General features: G+C 37.3%; 1 protein-coding gene across 1 annotated transcript; it reads left to right on the top strand.

The window, feature by feature from the left end:
• Positions 1-304: 304 nt before the first annotated feature.
• LOC111654986 (immunoglobulin-like and fibronectin type III domain-containing protein 1) lies at positions 305-20,107 on the top strand. Its single transcript, XM_087173982.1, has 26 exons — positions 305-347; positions 3,030-3,089; positions 4,845-4,967; positions 5,143-5,282; positions 5,436-5,535; positions 5,817-5,859; positions 5,974-6,142; positions 6,999-7,203; positions 7,474-7,746; positions 7,840-8,298; positions 9,018-9,158; positions 9,246-9,446; positions 10,060-10,191; positions 10,529-10,648; positions 12,305-12,429; positions 13,091-13,232; positions 13,392-13,685; positions 14,398-14,694; positions 17,581-17,760; positions 17,856-17,984; positions 18,194-18,502; positions 18,678-18,763; positions 18,869-19,061; positions 19,157-19,453; positions 19,540-19,866; positions 19,956-20,107. Exons 1-26 carry the CDS (start codon positions 305-307, stop codon positions 19,958-19,960), a joined length of 4,593 nt encoding a protein of 1,530 aa, XP_087030108.1. The 3' UTR covers positions 19,961-20,107.
• The last annotated feature ends 350 nt before the right edge of the window (positions 20,108-20,457 follow it).

Below are 20,457 nucleotides of genomic sequence, written 5' to 3'. Positions count from 1 at the left end.
CTACTCCTAGACCACAAGACTATATCAGGCCTTAGCTTTGTAATGGCTATTTCCTGGGGAACAACAAGCTTTCCTCCTAAATCTACCTGCATCATACTGTATCGTAATACTATTTTTTATGATCTAGAAAACGTGAACAATACTCTTTTTGCAAAAATACTGCACACCAAAAAGGACACGAATGCATAAAAAACTATACTTTATATTGCAAAGAAACACTAATGTCTGGTTTTGTCATTGTTACTAACGATTATGTTCACATTCTATTTGCAGGTCACCCTTTTGACAGTTAAGTCTTGCCAAAATGTGGAAAAGGGCGAAGAACTCAGGTCCCACTGTGAGACAAAGTACAGTATTGCAATTCCTCCTTCCTCTTCAAAAATATCTTTTATTCTGTGTATTCCTGTTCATTTTTTACCGATTTAAACAATATTTGATTGGCTTTGTGTCCATCAATTGCAGATGTTGGGGCAGAGATTAAGATTACAAGATTTTCTGAATGTTAAAACTGATTCATTTTAAAAGAGCTTGCTATCTTTTCTGTCTTTTTATTTACATTTGTGTTATTTCTTCCAGGGCCTCTATTGGGTTTGAATTGAATGGAAAAGGGTTATACAAACTGCTGTAACCTTATATATTTGCTGCAAGGCTAGAGGTCACGTGTTACCATGATTCAGAGCTTTAATAGTTTAAACCTAAATACCAAAACAAAAAAAGATAATAGTAAGTTATATGCCTTCACTGTGATCCAAAAACACTATAGAAGAAAAAAAATCCTGCAATGACTGAAATTATTACACTTGAAAATAATCATAACAATGAACATTTTGAACTAAAAAACAACACTGACAACATAGTTCACATAGATCACCGAAAGTAGTGGTAAATGAGCTGCCATTACATAATATATTTCTGGAGTCAAAAAACACATTAGAGGGTAGAAAAAGCACTCAATTTTTTAAAGTGCTTTATAGTCACTGTCTTGATGTACGAGTCTTTCAATACAACATGGAGTGTTCTATTGTATCAGCAAACCGAGCAATGCTCAGGGTTCAAAACTACTCCATATATCAACTGGAGAAATATTACCTTCTTTAAAATGGAAAATTCAAATATATATATAAAAAATTAAAAGTTCTGGTCTTTTTCTGTTGATTGTTAATACCTAGTGAATGCCTGACTACTATCTTATAAAGAATACCCTCCCCAAAACTACTGTATTGCCATATAATAGTGCTAAATATGACTGAACTAAAATAAAAAAGGTATTAAAGATTTTCTTCTTTTACTGTTAAAAATGTTAGTTATTTAGTTACTGCAGTTCCCCTCGGCTTCAAATAAATGTTTAGCTGTCCAGCCCACAACTTCACTGTTATGGTTTACTTTCACTGCTCTCACTGTTCTGTTTTTGGACAAAGGAGGCAGCTGTTTTCAGTGAAAAAGCTCTAAAAGCCCACTGTACATTACCTGCTTAGCATCAAAGGGCAGACAAACAGTTAGTGACTAGCTGGTGAACATAGTGGCGCTAAAGAGCAAGATATTTCTAGATTATTAGATATTTCCGGAGTCAGTAGAGATCAAAATTGATATTATGAAAAACATCACATATGGCTGGAAATGCTGTGATATTATCGAATATCAGCCCAAGCCTACTGGGCCCACTTCAGCTTTTTCAACACTCAAGGTACAAACAACATCGATTATGCTACATTAATCCTCCACAAACACACACACACACACCGGCAGACTAGGGACACTGTTCTGCACACAAATACACAGGCACACACTTTAACAACTCAGCGCTGTGTCAGCAAGTAGGCTCTATTTCGTCCAATGGAGAGAGCTGCTCTTTCAGTCTCACACAAACACTTACACACTGGGCATTTCTCTGTCATCTGAATTATAGCTGGAAGGGGACCGAGATGGAGATTGCAGTCTGCAAATTTGAATACTGATATGTGATGGAAATGTGTCTAGGTTAACAAGTTGGGTAACAAGTTCATTATACTTGTTAAGCACTGAATGTGTATTTTTGTAATGTATACTTATTTTTTGAGAGAGAAATGTGTATATTTTGCATTAATTTATTTTAAACATTTTAAAAATTTTAACTCCAGAACTGTTATGCTTTCTAGAAGTTCAACCTTTTGTCACTTTATGGCCATTTTACACTGGAGTGATGGCAGACATGGACGAGTTGCAGTCATTGTATTGTGAAACCATCGTTATTATTCAGACAGTGTAACGTGGTATTAATGTATGAGCTACTCTGTAATCCCACTATTCCCCCTGTTAAAAAGGTATCTTACTGCATTTATTAAAATTGAGGCTCAAAACTTGGTGCTCCTGTGTGCACAAAGCATGAACATAGGAATAAGACTCAAAGCATTTATTTATCTAAAGAAACAAATATAGTACAACAGTTAAAACTGCATCTGTATAAGGCAATGAAACATGAAAAAATTCACTTATGTTTAACTTATAAAATCCATGAGAACTATGCCAGTTCACGTTTGACAACTGACAGGCGCTTCAACAGCCAGTTGACTAAAGGTCTTCTCTCAAGCTTCAGTGATAAACTGAGGATAGGAAGAAAATATCCCTGGATTAAGGTTCCCTGCCTGCTGCCCTTTACTGTGACCCTCTCAGTGCTTCAGTTTATTCAGGCCACTATGAGCTTTCCTTTTCCACATTATGCCTGACTGGGTCTTAACTCCCCGCCTCTCCACCAACTGTTTATTTAAATCTCACTCAATTACTTCTGCGTCTCTCTCTATCCATCAAATACACTTAAAAGTAAAAAGGGAATAAATGCTTCTCCTGGCTTGGATAATTATCAATGTTTCCGTAAATATAAGGAAATGCCTGCAGGACATACCCTGCAATTTCAAAGAGGCAACTAATAATGAATAGTTTCTGTTGGACACGTATTGTATAAAGAAAATATATGCCACTTAATATCCTACAGCCATAGCACAGCATTGACTCATGTATGTCTAATTGATCTATTGCAATCTCTTTTTGCCCAGATTTCTCCCTGGTTCATCAATATATTCAACGTTTTAATGAGGTGTCTGGTAACAAGTCAGGTGAGATGAAAGAGCTGTATTATTTTGTGGTAGACAAACATAAAATGTTTTTGGGGTTTCCATGCTGAACTGTACTATATGAACACAATGCTAAGCTATATCCATTATTATGAATAATGGAATAAATATTGAATAATACATTATGTATTATTGAATACTGAGTCTGCTTGTGACCTGTCCTGTCTTTGTGTTGATAACCTGAATTATCTGCTTACTACCTTGTCAAATCAGTCACCCTCAGTTACACATCTGACAGGGTGGCGGTTTTCCTATATCTGTCCTTGTCATAATAATCATTAATCCCTGGATTAATGTTGTTCTTCATCGACTCCTGTGTGATCCTCTATCTTTCCGTGTCAAATGCCTGATAACAAAATGCTCAGCAGCAAAGCAGGTAAGCAGAGGATGACAGAGATTTCATGCACTGCTGTTTGAAGTGTATTAGTGTATAGTAGTCTATTCATTTGACTTGACATTTGACTTTGGCAGTGTATATGTATTAGAGCTGAAACGATTAGAAGATTAATTGATTGACAGAAAAATCTATTATTTTTAATAATGTATAAAGTCATTGAGGGCCAAGCAGCAAAGCTGCAAAGTTTTAAAGTATTTTTTCGATACTCCTCAAACAAACTGTCCAATATTCACTAAAATTGCCACGATGATCCATAGACTAAGCCTCGCCTCTAGGGGGCGCTGCATTATGAGAATGAGCATTTTGCCTTGTAACTGTTGACGTGTTTGATCTTTACAAAAATTGACAGACGTCCAAGCCTGAAAAAACTTAGTTGTTGGCTTTTTGCTTTGCCAGTCTTTAACCAACTGACATGAAACTTCCTGTGAGTGATACAACCATACCCTTGACATAGTGGCATCATTTTTCATCATTTTCATGGCAACTCTGGCCTGTTTGGCCCCCACGTCACTGCTTGCATCTGTATTTTTGGAATAAATTTGCCAAAAAATCCATACTTCTACAATGTGAACATTTGCGGCTTTTCTCTGTTTTATATTTATTTTGCAGCCCCTAATGTGTACATCTATACATGAGCTACCATATAGTATCAGAACACACCTAATCATCAACTTCTATGTGATGATTAGAGCACTTTTTGAAATTGCTCTCATACTAAATCTCTGCAGTAATAGGTTGTGTAATTAAGACGGTGCATCCTAACATATTTATAAAGGTTGATGAATGGAAAATTGAATTCTCTTTATCACTACATATATACAGTACATGCTCTGCAGTAGTATAAGAAGCACAGAACAACTTCTGCCTCATAACTTTTAGTTCATTTTAGCTGATGTGGGCATTGAATTTTTGGGCATTTCACAGGCGACAATTGCGAAGCAAAAAAACAATTATTTAAGATTCCATTGCTGGGGGCTATATTGGGCTCATTGAAAATAGTTACTTTTTCATATTTTTTCAGTGTATCTGAGATATGTGTGCTGCACTTCCCATTAGCAGTCAAAAAGCAAATGTTTCTGTCAACAGAAACAAAGCATCTCTAGGGAATACTTTGACACTCCTGACATCTGCTGGTAGAAAAAAAGAAATCTGTTTAATTCCAACAAAAGCATCATTCCCCACTTGGTCTGAATATTTATTTCAAATCCTACTGCACTGAAGTGATTTTTGTTTTATTTGTTTTCAAATTTATTAGTTTTCAAATTTGTTTTTTCAAATTGTAAAGTACTTTGCTCATAATTATCTGTTACTTCTTATCATTTTTTGCCGGCTTTCTTTAGCCGTCATCCGTAGGATATCTAAGACGACTGGAGTGATGATCACACAGTATGTGGTAAACCTGCCAGAGGGAAAAACAACCCCAGATTTCCAGTGTATACCAGCTCCAGTAAGCATCCAGGAAGGTGGGATTCCATTTATTATAACACAGCACTAAAACTGACGGATTTAAGCAAGCACCCAAAAGCAATGCATAACGATAAAAGATTCTAATCAATGAAAGTTCAAATTGAATTTAATAGCTCTGTACAATTATGAATTTTGAAAAATAAATATGTAATATTTCCACATATCCCATAGGAAAATTAGCTGTTTTTAAGGCGGTGGTAAAGGGGGATCCAAAACCAGAGGTGTCATGGAGAAGAGCTAAAGGCCATACTTTTGACAAAGACAAATTTCAAAGTAAATATGATGAATCAACTGGGGAGCACATATTAGAGGTGAGTGACTAAATGATTTCACATGCACTAGAGACCCTGTGAGTAGTTGCTGCTCATACTTTGTTTTTAACAGCAAAGTAAAACACATCCTTCATGTATTAGTACATATGTTCTATTTGTTGCATGATTTCAATCTGTTATTTGTATTTCTAGATTCGCAGAGTGTGTGCTGATGACACTGACACATTCAAATGCTATGCTGTGAACGAATATGGTAAAGCTGTCTGCACGACAACATTAACTGTGCATGATGGTAAGAGTTATACATTTCGAAACTGGACACAGAATATTTGTTTTGACTGTGCATGTGAGCAACTCACGTCCTCACCTTTAAGTTGTTTATGTGTTTTTAATTACTTGATAAATGTGTATGCCAATGTGCTAAGTATCTTTGAGAACCTTGAAAAGTGCTATATAGATAAAAGGTTTTATTACTATTATAACAACAACAACAACAACATGTAGATTCCAAATAGTCAAATCTATGGTGTAACTGGAAAACAGAGAAACCTGAACTTAATGTGCCATTTTCAGCTTCAACAAATCCATCAGATTTCAGAAAATTGCTGAGGAAAAGGTAAGAAAAACAGATAAAGACTGTATGATATTAAAATACCTAACCAGACATGTCTTTACGCGTGTGTATTTTGTCATTGAGCCTTTTTTAAAAATATTTGTCTAATGTCTCTAGTAAAGTGGAGAGAGCAGATGGGGAAACTGATGAAAGATTCTGGGAAGCCATGCTGAAAGCTGACAGGAAAGACTATGAGCGCATCTGTAGTGAGTTTGGTGTAGACTTGCATTTGATTCTCAAAAAACTGGACGAGAAGAAGAAGGAGAGAATGCAAAATAAGTGTAAGGTATGAAATCTCTCAGCTCCCACACTAAATACATGATCTCTCGCTAGATCATTAGTATAGTTTTTTTAAAAAGCCATTCCATGACCGATTTGTTATTTCAGTGAAGACAAAGTCATGTTCATTCTGAATAGTGTGTGCTATGATAATAGCCTGATAGTTTGAAGGCAGTTCATCATTTAAAATTAACTGAACTGCATTTGAAATATTGACTCATGAGCAATTAACATCAATTTTTAATGCTCATTTTACATGATTAACTCATCTCTGACTCATCTCAATCAGATGTTTCCATCTCTTGTCACTATCAGACAGGTATAATTGTGTTACAAAAGATGCAAATGCTTCGTCAGAGCTGCAAATTGAGCATAAAGATGCACAATGAGACAGAATAAGTTGTTTCTTTTCATTACATGTACCCTCCACCATTTTATTGGAGTGTCTGAATTCTGAGTGTCAAATTTATGCTCTAAGCAGTGCTCTCAAACAGTCCCACGGTGATATGAAAACACAAGTACACAACAAGTACAGTGCTTTGCACTAGATGCAAAAATTACACATGTACAACTCTCCACCTGACAGTAGTGATGCAAAACGGTGTTAATAAGCATGTCAGTTGACAAGGGGGTAATGTCACACACCACTGTGTATGTCTAAAACTTATTTACTGACTTCAGAAGTGTTTACACATATATATATATATATATATATATATATATATTTTTTTTTTTTTTTTTATAAAATCAGAGCTATTCCTTGACATTTTAAAATCATCCACAATACACAAAATACCATTTTTTACCCATAGTCTGAATATGAACTTTTCATTTTGTCTGTAACTCCTCTGTATACATGGCAGGATGGTGTGATTCCCTATCATGAAGACACAACAGAGAAACACAGTTTTAAAAGTGTTGAGAGGATGAAGGATTTCAGTATTAAGGGCCAGATTCAAAAGGACACAGAGCTGAATCAGATGGATGTCGAAAGGGTCCACCTCCTCCACACAGGGCTGAATGAGACAGATGATGAAGAAGTCAACCTCCTCCCTACAGAGATTAAATGTAGGTTCATTGAAAGAAAATGGGATTTAAAGTAAAAAAAAAAAAAAAAATCTGAATTACCCATCAAGTGTGTCCAATCTCTGACAATACTCATCACAGTTCCTTTACAGTAAATATCAAATGAGAAAGATGTCTGAAGATTGTTTTAAATTGTAGATTTATCTGATCCAAGGTGATACACACACTGTGTGGTGGGTTTAACAATGCACAATATACCTAATATTTAACTTTTTTGTACATGACTTTCTTTGTTTTGTTTTTTTTCTACAGTGTCAAATGTGGACTTTGTTATCAAAATTCAGGAGATTAAAGCACAAGAAAGAGAGGACGCCCTCTTTGAGTGTGTCTTGACACACCCACTACCCAGGATCACATGGATGGGCAAGGGCAGCACTCTGGAGGATGGAGAAAAATACAGCATAACCGTGTCAGACCATAAACTAATCCATAGACTGTTGATCAGAAACTGCAAGCAGTTGGACAAAGGCATCTATTCAGCTGTGGCTGGCATTACATCCTGCAGTGCCTGGTTGGTTGTGGAAGGTACACTTTACAGTTCCACAATTTCCATAATCATTATTTTCACAAATAAATGTATGTAATGAGTCATGCATCTTGTATTTCATAAACTATAAGATGAGGGTGACCCCACATCTGCTGGTAAGAAGAAGCCTCGTAAAACTACTTCGGCCAGTGGAGCACAGATCGAACTTGAGAAAGTGGCCAAACAGCAACAAATAAAATACCGAGAGGAGATGGAGATGATTTTAGCAGTCGTAAAAACAAAGCACGAAGCAGGAGAACTCAAAGGAGAAAAGACATTAACCACTGGTGGAAGAGCTGGTGAAATAACTGCAGTCACCGGACTGGGTGAAAATGCTGGAGCAGTGAAGGATGAGCCTGATGCCAGTGTCCTGTCTAAGCCAACAGAGAGCAAAGAGAAAGCAAAGCTTAAAAACTCAAGAGGAGATGGCACAGTTTCAAAATTAGATGTTTCAGGGTGTGTAACAAAAACAGAAGTGCAAGTGATAGCAGATGACTCCAAGAACAAGAAACACACCAAATCTGGACAAGTGGATTTTGACAAGGTAACAGGTAAAGTCGATCTATGCCTAACAATGCATTTCAACCATCAGCACTTCAGTGAGTAGTCAGTGGTGGTTAAAATATGTGTTTATGATCAAAACATGAGTCAAAACAGACTTGCTGCTTCTTAACATCAGTTAATATTTAGTTATTTCAAAAGAGGAAGAAAGTGGATTGCCTTTCACTTCCCTGGATGTCAGCTATAAAGCACTAAAGTTCTTTGACCTTTAGTGCTTGGATTACATTGTAATCACCTAATGTGACGCCTTTAATGGCTTAAATGTAGAACTTTTAACATTAAAACATAACAACATAATATTGAATATAACCATTAAAATTACAGAGCAATGATGATAATCTAGTGTCACACTTAAATCGTTTCATTTTATTGTGGTGGATATGCAGAGAAAATGTCAGACCCACCAAGTAATGTGGACATAAATATATTATTTACAGAAGTGGTGGAGGTAGATGACATTGGTGTGAGCTGGGGCTGTCACTTTCTAACTTTTTAAGTCAAGACTGAACAAATTTGTACCGGCTTGCAATTTGTTTTAACTAATTTGAATGCTATCCACATAACACATATTCCACAACAAACCTGATCTACATTTCTCAGTGATAATTAACAGTACCGAGTATCTCCAGCCAAAATAAGTCCACCGGTGGATATAATGCAATATATTTCAAGCTGAAGTCTTTTTTTTATTGTAACGGACATACGATAGATGCAAATTCAGGAGGACATTCTGAGGAAAATGAGGACTTGAGTGGATCAGCCAATAATTCCAGATACATAAAGCATGATCAAAAGACAGAGGACGGCGTAATTGGTAAGACACAACATGTAGAAAATGTACTGCTCTTAATATCCATATTGATGTAAATGGTCCATTTCTTTGTGATTGACACCACTTTTTGAAATGTGTTGTTGCTCAGTTAAGATCCATACTTAGTTTCTGAACAGTATTTAATCTTTCTATTGTGTGTCTGTGCAGATTCCGATGGCAAAAGTATTGATGTAGAGTTAAACCACATTCAAATATTTGCCCCAAGTCAAAATGAAGTGACTGATGGTGATGGAAATAAAAATTTCACCGGGTCTGTCAGGCGCTCAAGGCACACAAGGAACGTCCAAAGGAAAGATAATACATCTGGTAAGAAACAACAGGGATTATTAGTGTATTTTCTGCATGGAAGAGATTACAGTAGTAGATTTGACAACTGATTAGTCATGCCTGTATCAGATATCCTGCATAGTACTGACAGAAGAAACAAAAGAAACGTTTTTATTGCTGCAGTGATTTTCCCATTTCTGTGCAATGTACAACAATGACAATTACATACAGTATGTCTGTCTAAAGACAGCATATGTTAAAAAAAAAAAAAAAAACCAATAGGCTATTTTACTGGCTCAAACCAAGAAAATAAGAGAAATAAACTATTTACTTTGCTGGTTCTCAAAAACATTCAAGGTGCAATAGGCTGAGTGACCATCTGGAACACAACTAATGGCACTATTTTCTCTTTCATTAGCATAATATTGTTTTAAAGGCTGGAAAAATTCACCCCACTGGTGAAGAAAGTCTGCTTTGTTTTAATAATAAATGAGTAAAGTACCATGACAAAATAAAAAGAGCTGGCAAAGCTGTATATGAATCTTAGTTTGGGTGAGAACTAAGCTAGACTGAAATAGTGTTTGGAATTTACTGAAACTCCACTGTGTAAATCAAAGTGTGCATTACCTAAATTTCTGTGGCTCTAACACAGATCCAAATGAATCAGCAAGTAACAATGAAGCAAGGGACCGTGAAGCAAGGGACAGTGAAGGAAATGAGGACTCTACTGTCCAGGTCACAAGTTGTTCAAAGCAAAGCCAGCAGCCACAGGAAGCAGTCAATGGTAAGAGACCACAAATTACTGCATGGTGATGTAATATGGATTAATGACCGGAAGGATCCTTTGCTACCACAACTTGTTATTTTATGTGTGGGAAGCAAGGTAGTCAGTTCTAAACTTATTTATTACTCTAAACTATATACTTGCTGTGTATCAGCAGAAATAGTTGTTCGTCTGCTTTCAAGAATGTTTTTATTTCATGTTGGATAAGTGATCTAATTTTAGATTAATTAGTACAACATATTGTATAGCCCTTAATATAAATATGGCTTGTGTTGAAACAAAATTTTAATAACTGTGTGTGTGAAGCTATGGGTTGATATTTTTATTTTTAAAAAAGGTGAAAGCACATGTCCTAAAGACTGCAGTGACTGTAACGAGACTGAAGGTGCCACTGGCTCTGCCACACATACAAGGCATAAAAGGCAAGACCCACCGATAGAAGATTTGGTGGTGATTGGTAAGTAAAGTGTCTCAACTGAATGACAGCAACACACTGGCCAATCCTTTCAGTGCCACTTGAAAAATACTAAATGATGGTGCTATAGTAATCCCAAACTGCTGTGTTGCAGTTGTTTGTAAGCTCCTGTCGATTTCTAAGTAACTGATGTTACTGTTGTCACTAAATATACATTATATGCAAATGTAGCTTCTTATTCCTAACTGATCATTACAATTTTTAACATGCAGTCTTAGAACAGTGACTTCAACTCCATATTCATAGGAACAGTACATTTTTATACAACATATACTTTTATATAATGCAGGGGTGGGTGAAAATAAAAATTCATATTCACTTCCTTACGTCCTACAATAATGAATCGATTCACAAATGGCAAAAATCAATGTGTGTAATAATATTAGGTAATAACATTACAAAACAAACAAAACAAGAAAAGCGGAGCTCAACTGCTAGGGCACAGCACCCAGATGGGGTGCAGTGCAAAAACATTGAAGAAATCTTGTTGTTCATCTTCAAAAAAGGCAAGCATTTGGGTGCATTATGGATCTAATGACCTAATAATTAGCTTTTCAAGACAAAGGTCAAGTATTTTCTCAGCACGCAATACCCCATCATCTACAGACCGATGTAATCAGAGCACTTTACAAAACTCTAACCAACTCTGGTGAGGCCAAGAAAATAACTCGGTCCATAGTCTGTTTCACTTCAAAATCCCTGCGCCCATGGAGCGTTTCGGATAATGATAGCTTTCTCCGGTAACATGGCAGTAGAGAGGCTGTTCCTCACTGCTTGTTTAGCACACAGTCCACTGGAGTCAAATTGTGCCTCTCTTTCTTGTTACTGAATCAAGAATTGTTTTGAATTAAGCATGAATTCTGAATCGAACCATGACACACACCAAGCACCACAACAGAACTGAATCATGCTGCATGTTGAACATAAACTTACTTTGGCAATTTCTATACTTTCCTCGATGAATGAGAAGGAATCTGGGAGAAAGACTGTTCAACATTATTATAATAATTCAAATGATCAAGTTAGCAGCATTACAACAAAGCAATAATGATTCCATTTAGTGATAGGTCACAAAAAACATCCCCTCCACTGCAATCAATTCCACATTTAGTAATGATATTTTTCATCAGTCAACACCTATTTATTCACAACTATCCCTGCATGTTGTTTATCAAGTTGCTCTGCATGCCATGTTGCTATGCTATTTTGTCACGACAGGGAGGTTCTCCGGGAGCTGAACTACACTGAAAGCCAAATTGTTTTGTCATTTTCATTTGCTATTTGAAATGAGTGTTCCTGACAGGTCTGCAATTGGCCAGAGAGGGAGAGTCAATTTTCTGTTAACAAAACAATACACATTGAATAAGAAAACCTTGGAGGTATAAAACCTAATAAAAAGGCAAGGCATCAACATAAAATGTTTGGAAAATATCTCAGCACATGTAAGAGCTGAAGGGAATGGAAAAAAATTCCTTCGAGACAGAAACTATCTGGAAAAAAACCACCAAAAAAAAAAAAAAAAACATGAATTGTGAAGAATTTTAGAAAACACCACAAAAATGATAAGCTCAACCATTAGCTATTTCTATTCTTATCAATCTGTTATAGTGCCTAACAGTTCACTGTTGTCTCTGTTAGATCCAGAAGTCCAATTCATATGTGGATTGTGTGATGTCAATGCTATCATCAATGAGACAGCTGAATTAACATGCAAGCTCAGCAGGGAAGACTGTGAAGGAGCTTGGTTCAGAGACGGCAAAAAGGTTAGTCATACTAGACAAACTCATCATTACTGTGTCAGTATCCATCAAGAAAGCATGGCCTAGGGGTCTAAAGTCACTTTGGTTCATTGCTTTAAATTAAATTGTTTAGTCCACACTAAAGTTTGATTGACAGCTGTCACACCAAACAAAACGAATGAAGTAAAATGCAAAAAACACACTAGTGTTTGTTTGAACTGAACCAAAAAGGTTACATGTGACAGCACCTTAAGACATACCTTTCACCATGTAGTAGCAATGTCCCTGGTTTGAATCCAGAATATCAGTCCCCACTGTCCCTGCTCACATTTCTTGTCCACCTCTCTCCTGTCCACTCTCAGAAATAAAAAAGGCAAATAACCCAAAAAGTTATTTAAAAAAAAAAAAAAAAAAAAAAAAAAAAAAAAATACACAAAGTGCTTCATTTTCTTGAAGAGAAATCTGTTGCCAGGGGAAATAACCACAGGTTTTATACAGAATGTGCTCATCCGTGATGTACCTCAAATATCTGGCAGATGTGTAGATACTCTGGGTCTGTGGGACAACACAGCTGGACACAAAGCCCTTTGGATGATGCAGTGTTTCTGACTTGAATGACTAATTAACTCGCAAATACCATTGCTCGATTTGCTTATTTGCATCTGCCTGCTCCCTTTCCTATCAGATATCGCCAGATGACAATTTCACTATCACTAAAGATGGTGCAATCCATAGATTAGCCATAATAAGGTGCACTGAAGAGCACTCTGGGAAATATCGTTTTGAAGCAGATGGTCGTAAAACAGAGGCGATGATCAACGTCAAAGGTTTGAAAGTTCATGATAAGAATAATATTTGATACAGTATTAAGTGTAAAATGAAATTTCTGTATTATATTCTCTACTATACTTACAGCCACAGGTCAGAAAATGTTAGCATGTAATCAGATAACGGCTAAATACCATTTCAATACCTTTTTTTTTAAGATCCCCCTAGGTTTGACCCTGAAGATCTCAGTGCATTCACTGAACCTGTTACAGTTAAAGTTGGGCACAACGCCATCTTTAAACTGCATTTTGTTGGCCATGAACCCATAAAGATTCAGTGGTACAGAGAGGGAGAAGAACTCCACGATGACAGCAACACACGGATAGAGAAATCTGCAAATCACAGCCGCTTGCTCCTTAGCAGGTGCCAGAGGAAGGACACAGGAGAGATCAAGATCAAGCTCAAGAATGAACACGGATTCACTGAGGCAATTTCACAGCTAATTGTGCTTGGTGAGTGAATGAACGACAATGCAGAATTTAACAGTAAGATATTTCTCGCCCAGAGATTTTTTTTTCCTCAAGCTCTACAGCTACAAAAAATATTACTATATAAACACAGCAATAAAAATGCCAGACCATTTCAAATGAAATCATTTACTCTCCATCCAACTCCTTCAAGAAAATTCTTATCTTTATAGATGCCAAAGGATGTGAATTGTGCAGTAAGCTGCATAGTAATATGTACTTTGGTGTTTTAAGATCTCAAGAAAACACAAGCACACACAGGTCTGCTTCAATGTTTCATAGCTCATCCACAATATGTTATAAATCAGGCCAATCTTTTCTCTATCAGGTAAAAAGGGTGCTATATTTCAGTGAGCCCATCCGTGCTTGGACGTATTTAGGTATGCTCTCCAACTACCATATTACTAACAGGAAAATCAAGATTGTTCTTTTGTTCTACTTGAAGCAGAATCACAAGCTGTGATAACTTGACAGTTTAAAGGTGTGTTTTAGAAATGCAATTCAGAGCTTGGCAAAAAGTAAATAGGTTCAAACTACACCTGCCATCACTACCAGCATTACAAATGTCAAATCTTACTTTAATCATCTCTCAATAAAAATATTGTTTCCCTACAATAAATGCAGAATTTGCTTTCTCAAATATGAGAAGTTTTAAAGCTATTTCAAACTTTAATAACACATTTTATTGATGTTTCAGACAAACCCACTTCACCCCTGGGTCCTGCAGAAGTAACAGAGAGCTCAGCTACATGTATTGAATTTAGGTGGAGGCCTCCAAAGAATGATGGTGGCTCACCAGTGATAAACTACATAATAGAGCGTCAGCAAGTGGGACGAAACACCTGGAAGAAAATAGGTGAAATCCCAGGTGTGCCCAGTTACCGGGATACAGACGTGGACCGTGGCCGGAAATATTGTTACCGTATCCGAGCAGTGACTGTGGAGGGTACAAGTGAAGTGATGGAGACTGATGACATGCAAGCTGGCACCCTAGGTGAGCCAAATTGGTACTTCGTCTGTAATGTCAGTTTGTCTCAGCCACTAATCCATAACCCTATCAGACAGAGATCTAATAGAGGATGAACTATAACCACTGAGCTTTCGCTTTCATGTCAGCTAAATATACATTGCTTTTAAATGTCACAAGAGCATCAAACTGTATAAAATATGACGGTAAAAGAAACCATTTAGAATATTAACCAATAATAAATGTACCCACAATACCAAACTCTGATAGCCATGAACCTGACAATGACAAATCACGATGCAAAAAAAGGCAAACACTATACTGCAGCAAAAACTGCAACCAATGCCACTGTCCCTGGTACCATTTAGAAAACTTGCAAGTCAAAACCCCAAACAAACTGAGATACAACCGAAAAATCTTATTTTCCTCTTCCTCATCTTTATCATCATCATCTCTCAATCTGACACAGAGAGAAAGTCTCACAATTTATGATGGCAAAACAGCCAACTAATAGAAAGCCAGCAGAAAAGTCACAAGTTTAAATGGACATAAGCATAGGTTCAGTAGGGCACGGCAGCCCACAAAACAAATAAAACAACACAAGCACAAAGCAAACAAAAATGAGTTGAACTTACTATTTGAAGGTCTGCTTGAAAAAGAAGTACATGCAGCAGGTCAGGAGTCAGTGTGTTGTAATAGTTTTCCATAAAGGCCTTCAGTCTTTCCAGTCTTTAAGACTCCACAGAAATGTTGGCACCCGTTGAAAGTTGTCCTTTTGATGTCCTTGAAGTCTGAAAAAGTCCCCTCCAAAGTCATGATCCAGTTTTTTCTCCACAAGCTGTTGCTGTTGGAAAACAGAAGCATTATGTTTGGAAAGCATAAATCTATTGCTCCTGGAGAAGCCACACAACCAGTCTTTAATCCTTCACCAGTCTGACTGCAGATTTACTTGCAGAGGTTTGGGCCTCCCCTTCTCCAATGCATTTTTCCCTTTATAATCATGTGCTCAAAACTTCTTCTTATTTATTTTACATTTAACTGCAGAATCTATCTATTTATCATACACCACAGGGATCAATTATGAACAACACCAAAAATTCACACCAGCTGATGGAGTGTGATGCACTGATGTATTAATTAACAATATTCCTATAGTTACTAAAGGTAAGCATTGTAATTACATCGGCTTGCATAACTGCTATCAAATTAGCTGATTTGTCTAAGCTGTCCCTATCAATTCAATTTGCTTACTTTTGTTGGCTTGTGAAGAACTGCAGTAAATGGACTCTAGCATGCTACAAAATACAACATGCTAATATCTTAAATCCAGCTAAGTTACATAATGCAAGCTAACATTTTGTTTGCACAGATAAACATTGCCAACAAAAATTTGCACGCTCATATTTTTTGTCATTTTGGTTATGACTTAACAATTCAGACCCTAACATAAAACATATGCTAACAAACTAGGATAGTAAAGACATGGGTGGAACTAGCTAGCTGTGCCTTTCGTGGCACATTTATATTTGGGACTTTAGTGCTAGCTTTGAGGAAAGGGAAACCTAGCTAATTAATCAAACCAGACCTTGAGAACCGCACACACATTTGACACCTCACCTGTTCTGAAGACATTTCATTTTGACAGGTGCAGAAAACCATCCGTCTGCTGTTCGGTAAAAGAATATATTTTAAGGGGTCCTTCCCCAAGTTGTAACTCTGATCCAAAACCCAACCGGAAGAGTTTGTATCAGACTAGTGTGATCCTAAAATGGAGCACAAAACACAGGTGTGCTAATTAGGGCTTGGCCTGGGTCAAGGACAAGACCCGCCTATTTTTGTTACCTTCATCAAATTCAATTTAATGCTGATTTTACACACACACACACACACACACACACACACACACACACACACACACACACACACACACACACACACGCATAGAAAACATGTTAATATCTTAGAGATAAGATTAAAAATTACAATTAATTGGTTTCTGGGGGATGCGTTATAATCCTTACAGTCTTTTAATGTGTCATGTGTCATGGTAATGTGTAATTATTGCTGATCTTTTTAACCCTCACAAGATTTGTAATAATCGTGACACTGAATGACATTTTAATCTGTGTCTAATGTAGAGGAAATGGACAAAATATGAAGTTGTATTACACTTTTTTATGCTTGAAACCCCCTTCAATAAACAAAATATCAGAATAGAAATATCAGCAGAGACTTTCAGATGAATTTTTGAAACCTTTATTCAATTAGTGAAAAACACATAAAAATTTCAGTGCGTTTTGTCCCATCTAGACCACAGCTGACCATCTGTATGAAACAGACCTATTCGATCATCAGATTTAGTGTCATTGCTGCCCCCTGCTGTGCATTATAAACCTACTCTGAATGCTGCTGGTCTATGCTAAGTTGCATTCAGAAAGTATTCAGACCAATTCAGTTTTTTCACATTTTGTCAAGTTGCAGCCTAATTGTTTTTTCCCTCACCAATCTACACTCGATACCCGATCATGACAAAGTAAAAACTGAATTTTAGATATTATGTATTATGTTTTTAAAAAGGAAACACTGAGACCTCAGACCCTTTGCTATTACACTTGAAATTACTTCAGTTTCCTCCCATTTCTCTTAATCATCTTTGAGATGTTTCAACACTTTGATTGGAGTCCACCTTTGGTAAATTCAACTGACTGGACATGATTTGGAAATGTACACACCTGTCTGTGAGGGCTCATTGGCTCATCAGAGAACTGCCTGCAGAGCTCAGAGACAGGATTGGTCTCTCATTCAACAATACAGCATTGCTTCTGGTCTTAAACTACAGTGCGCAAGAAAAGTTCAGGCTTTCCACCTACAAACTTAACTAGCAGAATGGTCTGTTTTTTCTGCATTCTTCAGCTTTTCCTGGCCCTCCAGCTCCCCCAGAGGTGAGCAGCGCCTATGACGACTGCATTAACCTTTCCTGGGCTCCCCCAAGTAAAACAGGAGGTTCACGTATCCTGGGCTATATTTTGGAGAGACGAAAAAAGGGGAGTAATCTCTGGACTGTTGTCAATGCCATGGATGAGCCAATAAAAGGTCTGCATTTTTATTTTACATTCATTCAGACTGCCAGCATTGTAGACTGCAACAGTGATGTTTTGTTTTTGCTCTTTCTTTAAAATCACCTCCAGAGAAAAAATATGCAGTGAAGGATGTTGTGGCAGGTATGGCATATGAATTCAGAGTTACTGCCATAAACCTCTCAGGAGCTGGTGAATTCAGTGACCCCTCAGAGTTTGTTTTTGCGCGGGATCCCAAGAGTAAGTGTTGCTACTGTTTTTCGTGCTACATTCAAGTAGCTCTTTAGTAGCTTTTATTAATTCTTTACAATGCCTATATATTAATATATATTTCTATTGATTTTAAAACCCCATCTCATATATTGTACACTGTAAATAAAAAATATTTTATATTTGGCCTGGAATGACTTTTAATTTTCATGGCATTTGTGATGTGATGTTTATCCCAGAGCCTCCTGGTAAAGTTACAGGCCTGAAGCTCACAGAAACTTCTTACACCCACTTGGTCCTGACTTGGACGAAACCTGAGGACAAACCAGGGGTACAGGATGAAGCAAAGGGATATTTTGTTGAAATTCGGCAGGCAGATTGTATTGACTGGTCCCGCTGTAACAGCACTCCCATTATTATGACGTCCTTCAGTGTGAAAGGCCTTAAGTCCATGAACATGTACTGGGTGAGAGTGATTGCGACTAATGATGGAGGAGAGAGCGCACCTGAGGAGCTGGCCAACTATGTCCTTGCTATGCCCTCACCTGGTATGTTAAGTCTTTCATAATTTGGGGTTTAAAAATGAACTGTTCACAATCCATTCTACCTTTGTACATTGTACATTTCTCTTTTCCTATGTATTTTTAGCTTACTATGCTTAAACACCTCCTAAAGTTAAATATTGTCCAATGCAATTTGTCTTGTTTTTGTTCGTTATTTCAGTGAGGCCAAAGTTCACAAACCACAGGATAAAGAGTTTTATGGTGGTGAGGGCAGGAAACTCTGTCAGGATCACAGTAAATTTTGAGGTGAGATTTATACTTTCGCTTTACTGTTGGTACAAACCATGCAAAACTTAACAGGGGGGAAAAAGGATCCTATATTCAAGATATTACTCGTGCACTTTTCACCAGGCCTCCCCACGGCCAGATATTATGTGGCTAAAGGACAATGTGCCAGTGACAAAGCAAGCTACAATAAGTAACTCTGATGGCTCATCCCAGCTGCTGATCCCCTCCTCTGAGCGCTCTGATTCTGGCATCTACTCTATTCTGGTGAAAAATCTTGCAGGTCAAGAGACATTCAGTACAGAGGTCAGGGTCACAGGTAATACAATAGATCTTTTTTGTCTTTAGTTACATACATTTCAAAGACATTGGGTAATGAATCTGAAGCTGGTAAAAACTGACTTGTGTTTACAGATGATCCAAAGCCTCCTGGACTGGTAGAACTGGAGGAAAACGTGCCTGGCACAGTGACAGTGATCTGGGAACCTTCTCCTGATGAGAAGCGTGATGACCACCTCCACTACACAGTGTCCAAACTGGACTCTACTAAACGTACATGGACCACAGTGGCTGACAGGCTCTTCAATAATAAGTTCACAGTCTGCAATATCATGCACGGGAGGGAATACCATTTCAGGATCTATGCCAAAAATGACATTGGCATATCTGCACCCTCGGAGTCACCGACCTGGGGGATGGAGAAGAAGAAAGGTGTGTTTGTACATCTCAAACATTCTCAAAGGCCACATATTCACTTCTTAGAAAAACATAATCTTACTGTATCTCCTCTATTGCAGAAAAGTTTGCGGTAAATGTACCGAATGGAAAGGACTGTGATTTGCGATGTGCTCCAACTTTCATTGTACCTCTGAAGCTTCACACTGCACCCAAAGGCTATGAATGCTATATGAGCTGTGCAGTGAAGGGAAATCCCAAACCTCGTATCACGTGGTATCGAAATCACATCAGTCTCAACACTAATACCAACTATTACATCTCCAACACCTTCGGAGTTTGCTCCATGTTAATCCTCCACGTGGGCCCCAAAGACATGGGAGACTACACCATCACTGCAGAGAACGCCCTGGGACGGGCTGAATGCTCCACCGTCCTCAGCGTCAGAGGTGAGAAACAAACACACCTGCATTTTAAGGATGGGTGAGAAAAAAAGCATACAAATGATGTTAAATCATTTTTTCTCTATTCCATATAGAGTGAAGAAATTAAGGACACCACAATATGTGCAGCATTTATTTTAAAGCTTAGATTTCTCATGCAGGATGTTTGAATTGAAGTGGTTGTGCTGCTTGGATGTAATTTGCCATTTGCAATAAGAAAATAAATGATCTGAGACTGCTACTGAAATGAAAAAATAAAATTATATCACAAATAAAACATTGCATTTGTGCATGGTTTGAAAATTGTTCATTCTGTCAAGCAGAATAAAAACAGACAACAGAAATAGAATAGATGTAAGATGGAAAAATAAAATACACATACATACAAACCGAAGAAAATAAAACAAGAGACACTGAAAATGAACTGAGGAATACAGCACCAACAAGAAAGAAAGAAAGACAGAATCATATAGATTAAGGGGAGATTTAACATGAGCGCGAATCTATCTTAACATTCAGCTCCAAATCCCCTAAACTGAGGGAAGATGTTGACATTAAAAGCTGAAGGTGACCTTTAACAGAAATCTGCCCTTTGCT

Source organism: Seriola lalandi, unplaced genomic scaffold (assembly GCF_002814215.2).
Source record: "Seriola lalandi dorsalis isolate HSWRI2012SDOR001 ecotype SW California unplaced genomic scaffold, Sedor1 jcf7180002054297, whole genome shotgun sequence".
NCBI classification, from domain to species: domain Eukaryota; kingdom Metazoa; phylum Chordata; class Actinopteri; order Carangiformes; family Carangidae; genus Seriola; species Seriola lalandi.
This window is presented reverse-complemented; position numbering and strand designations above follow the sequence as displayed.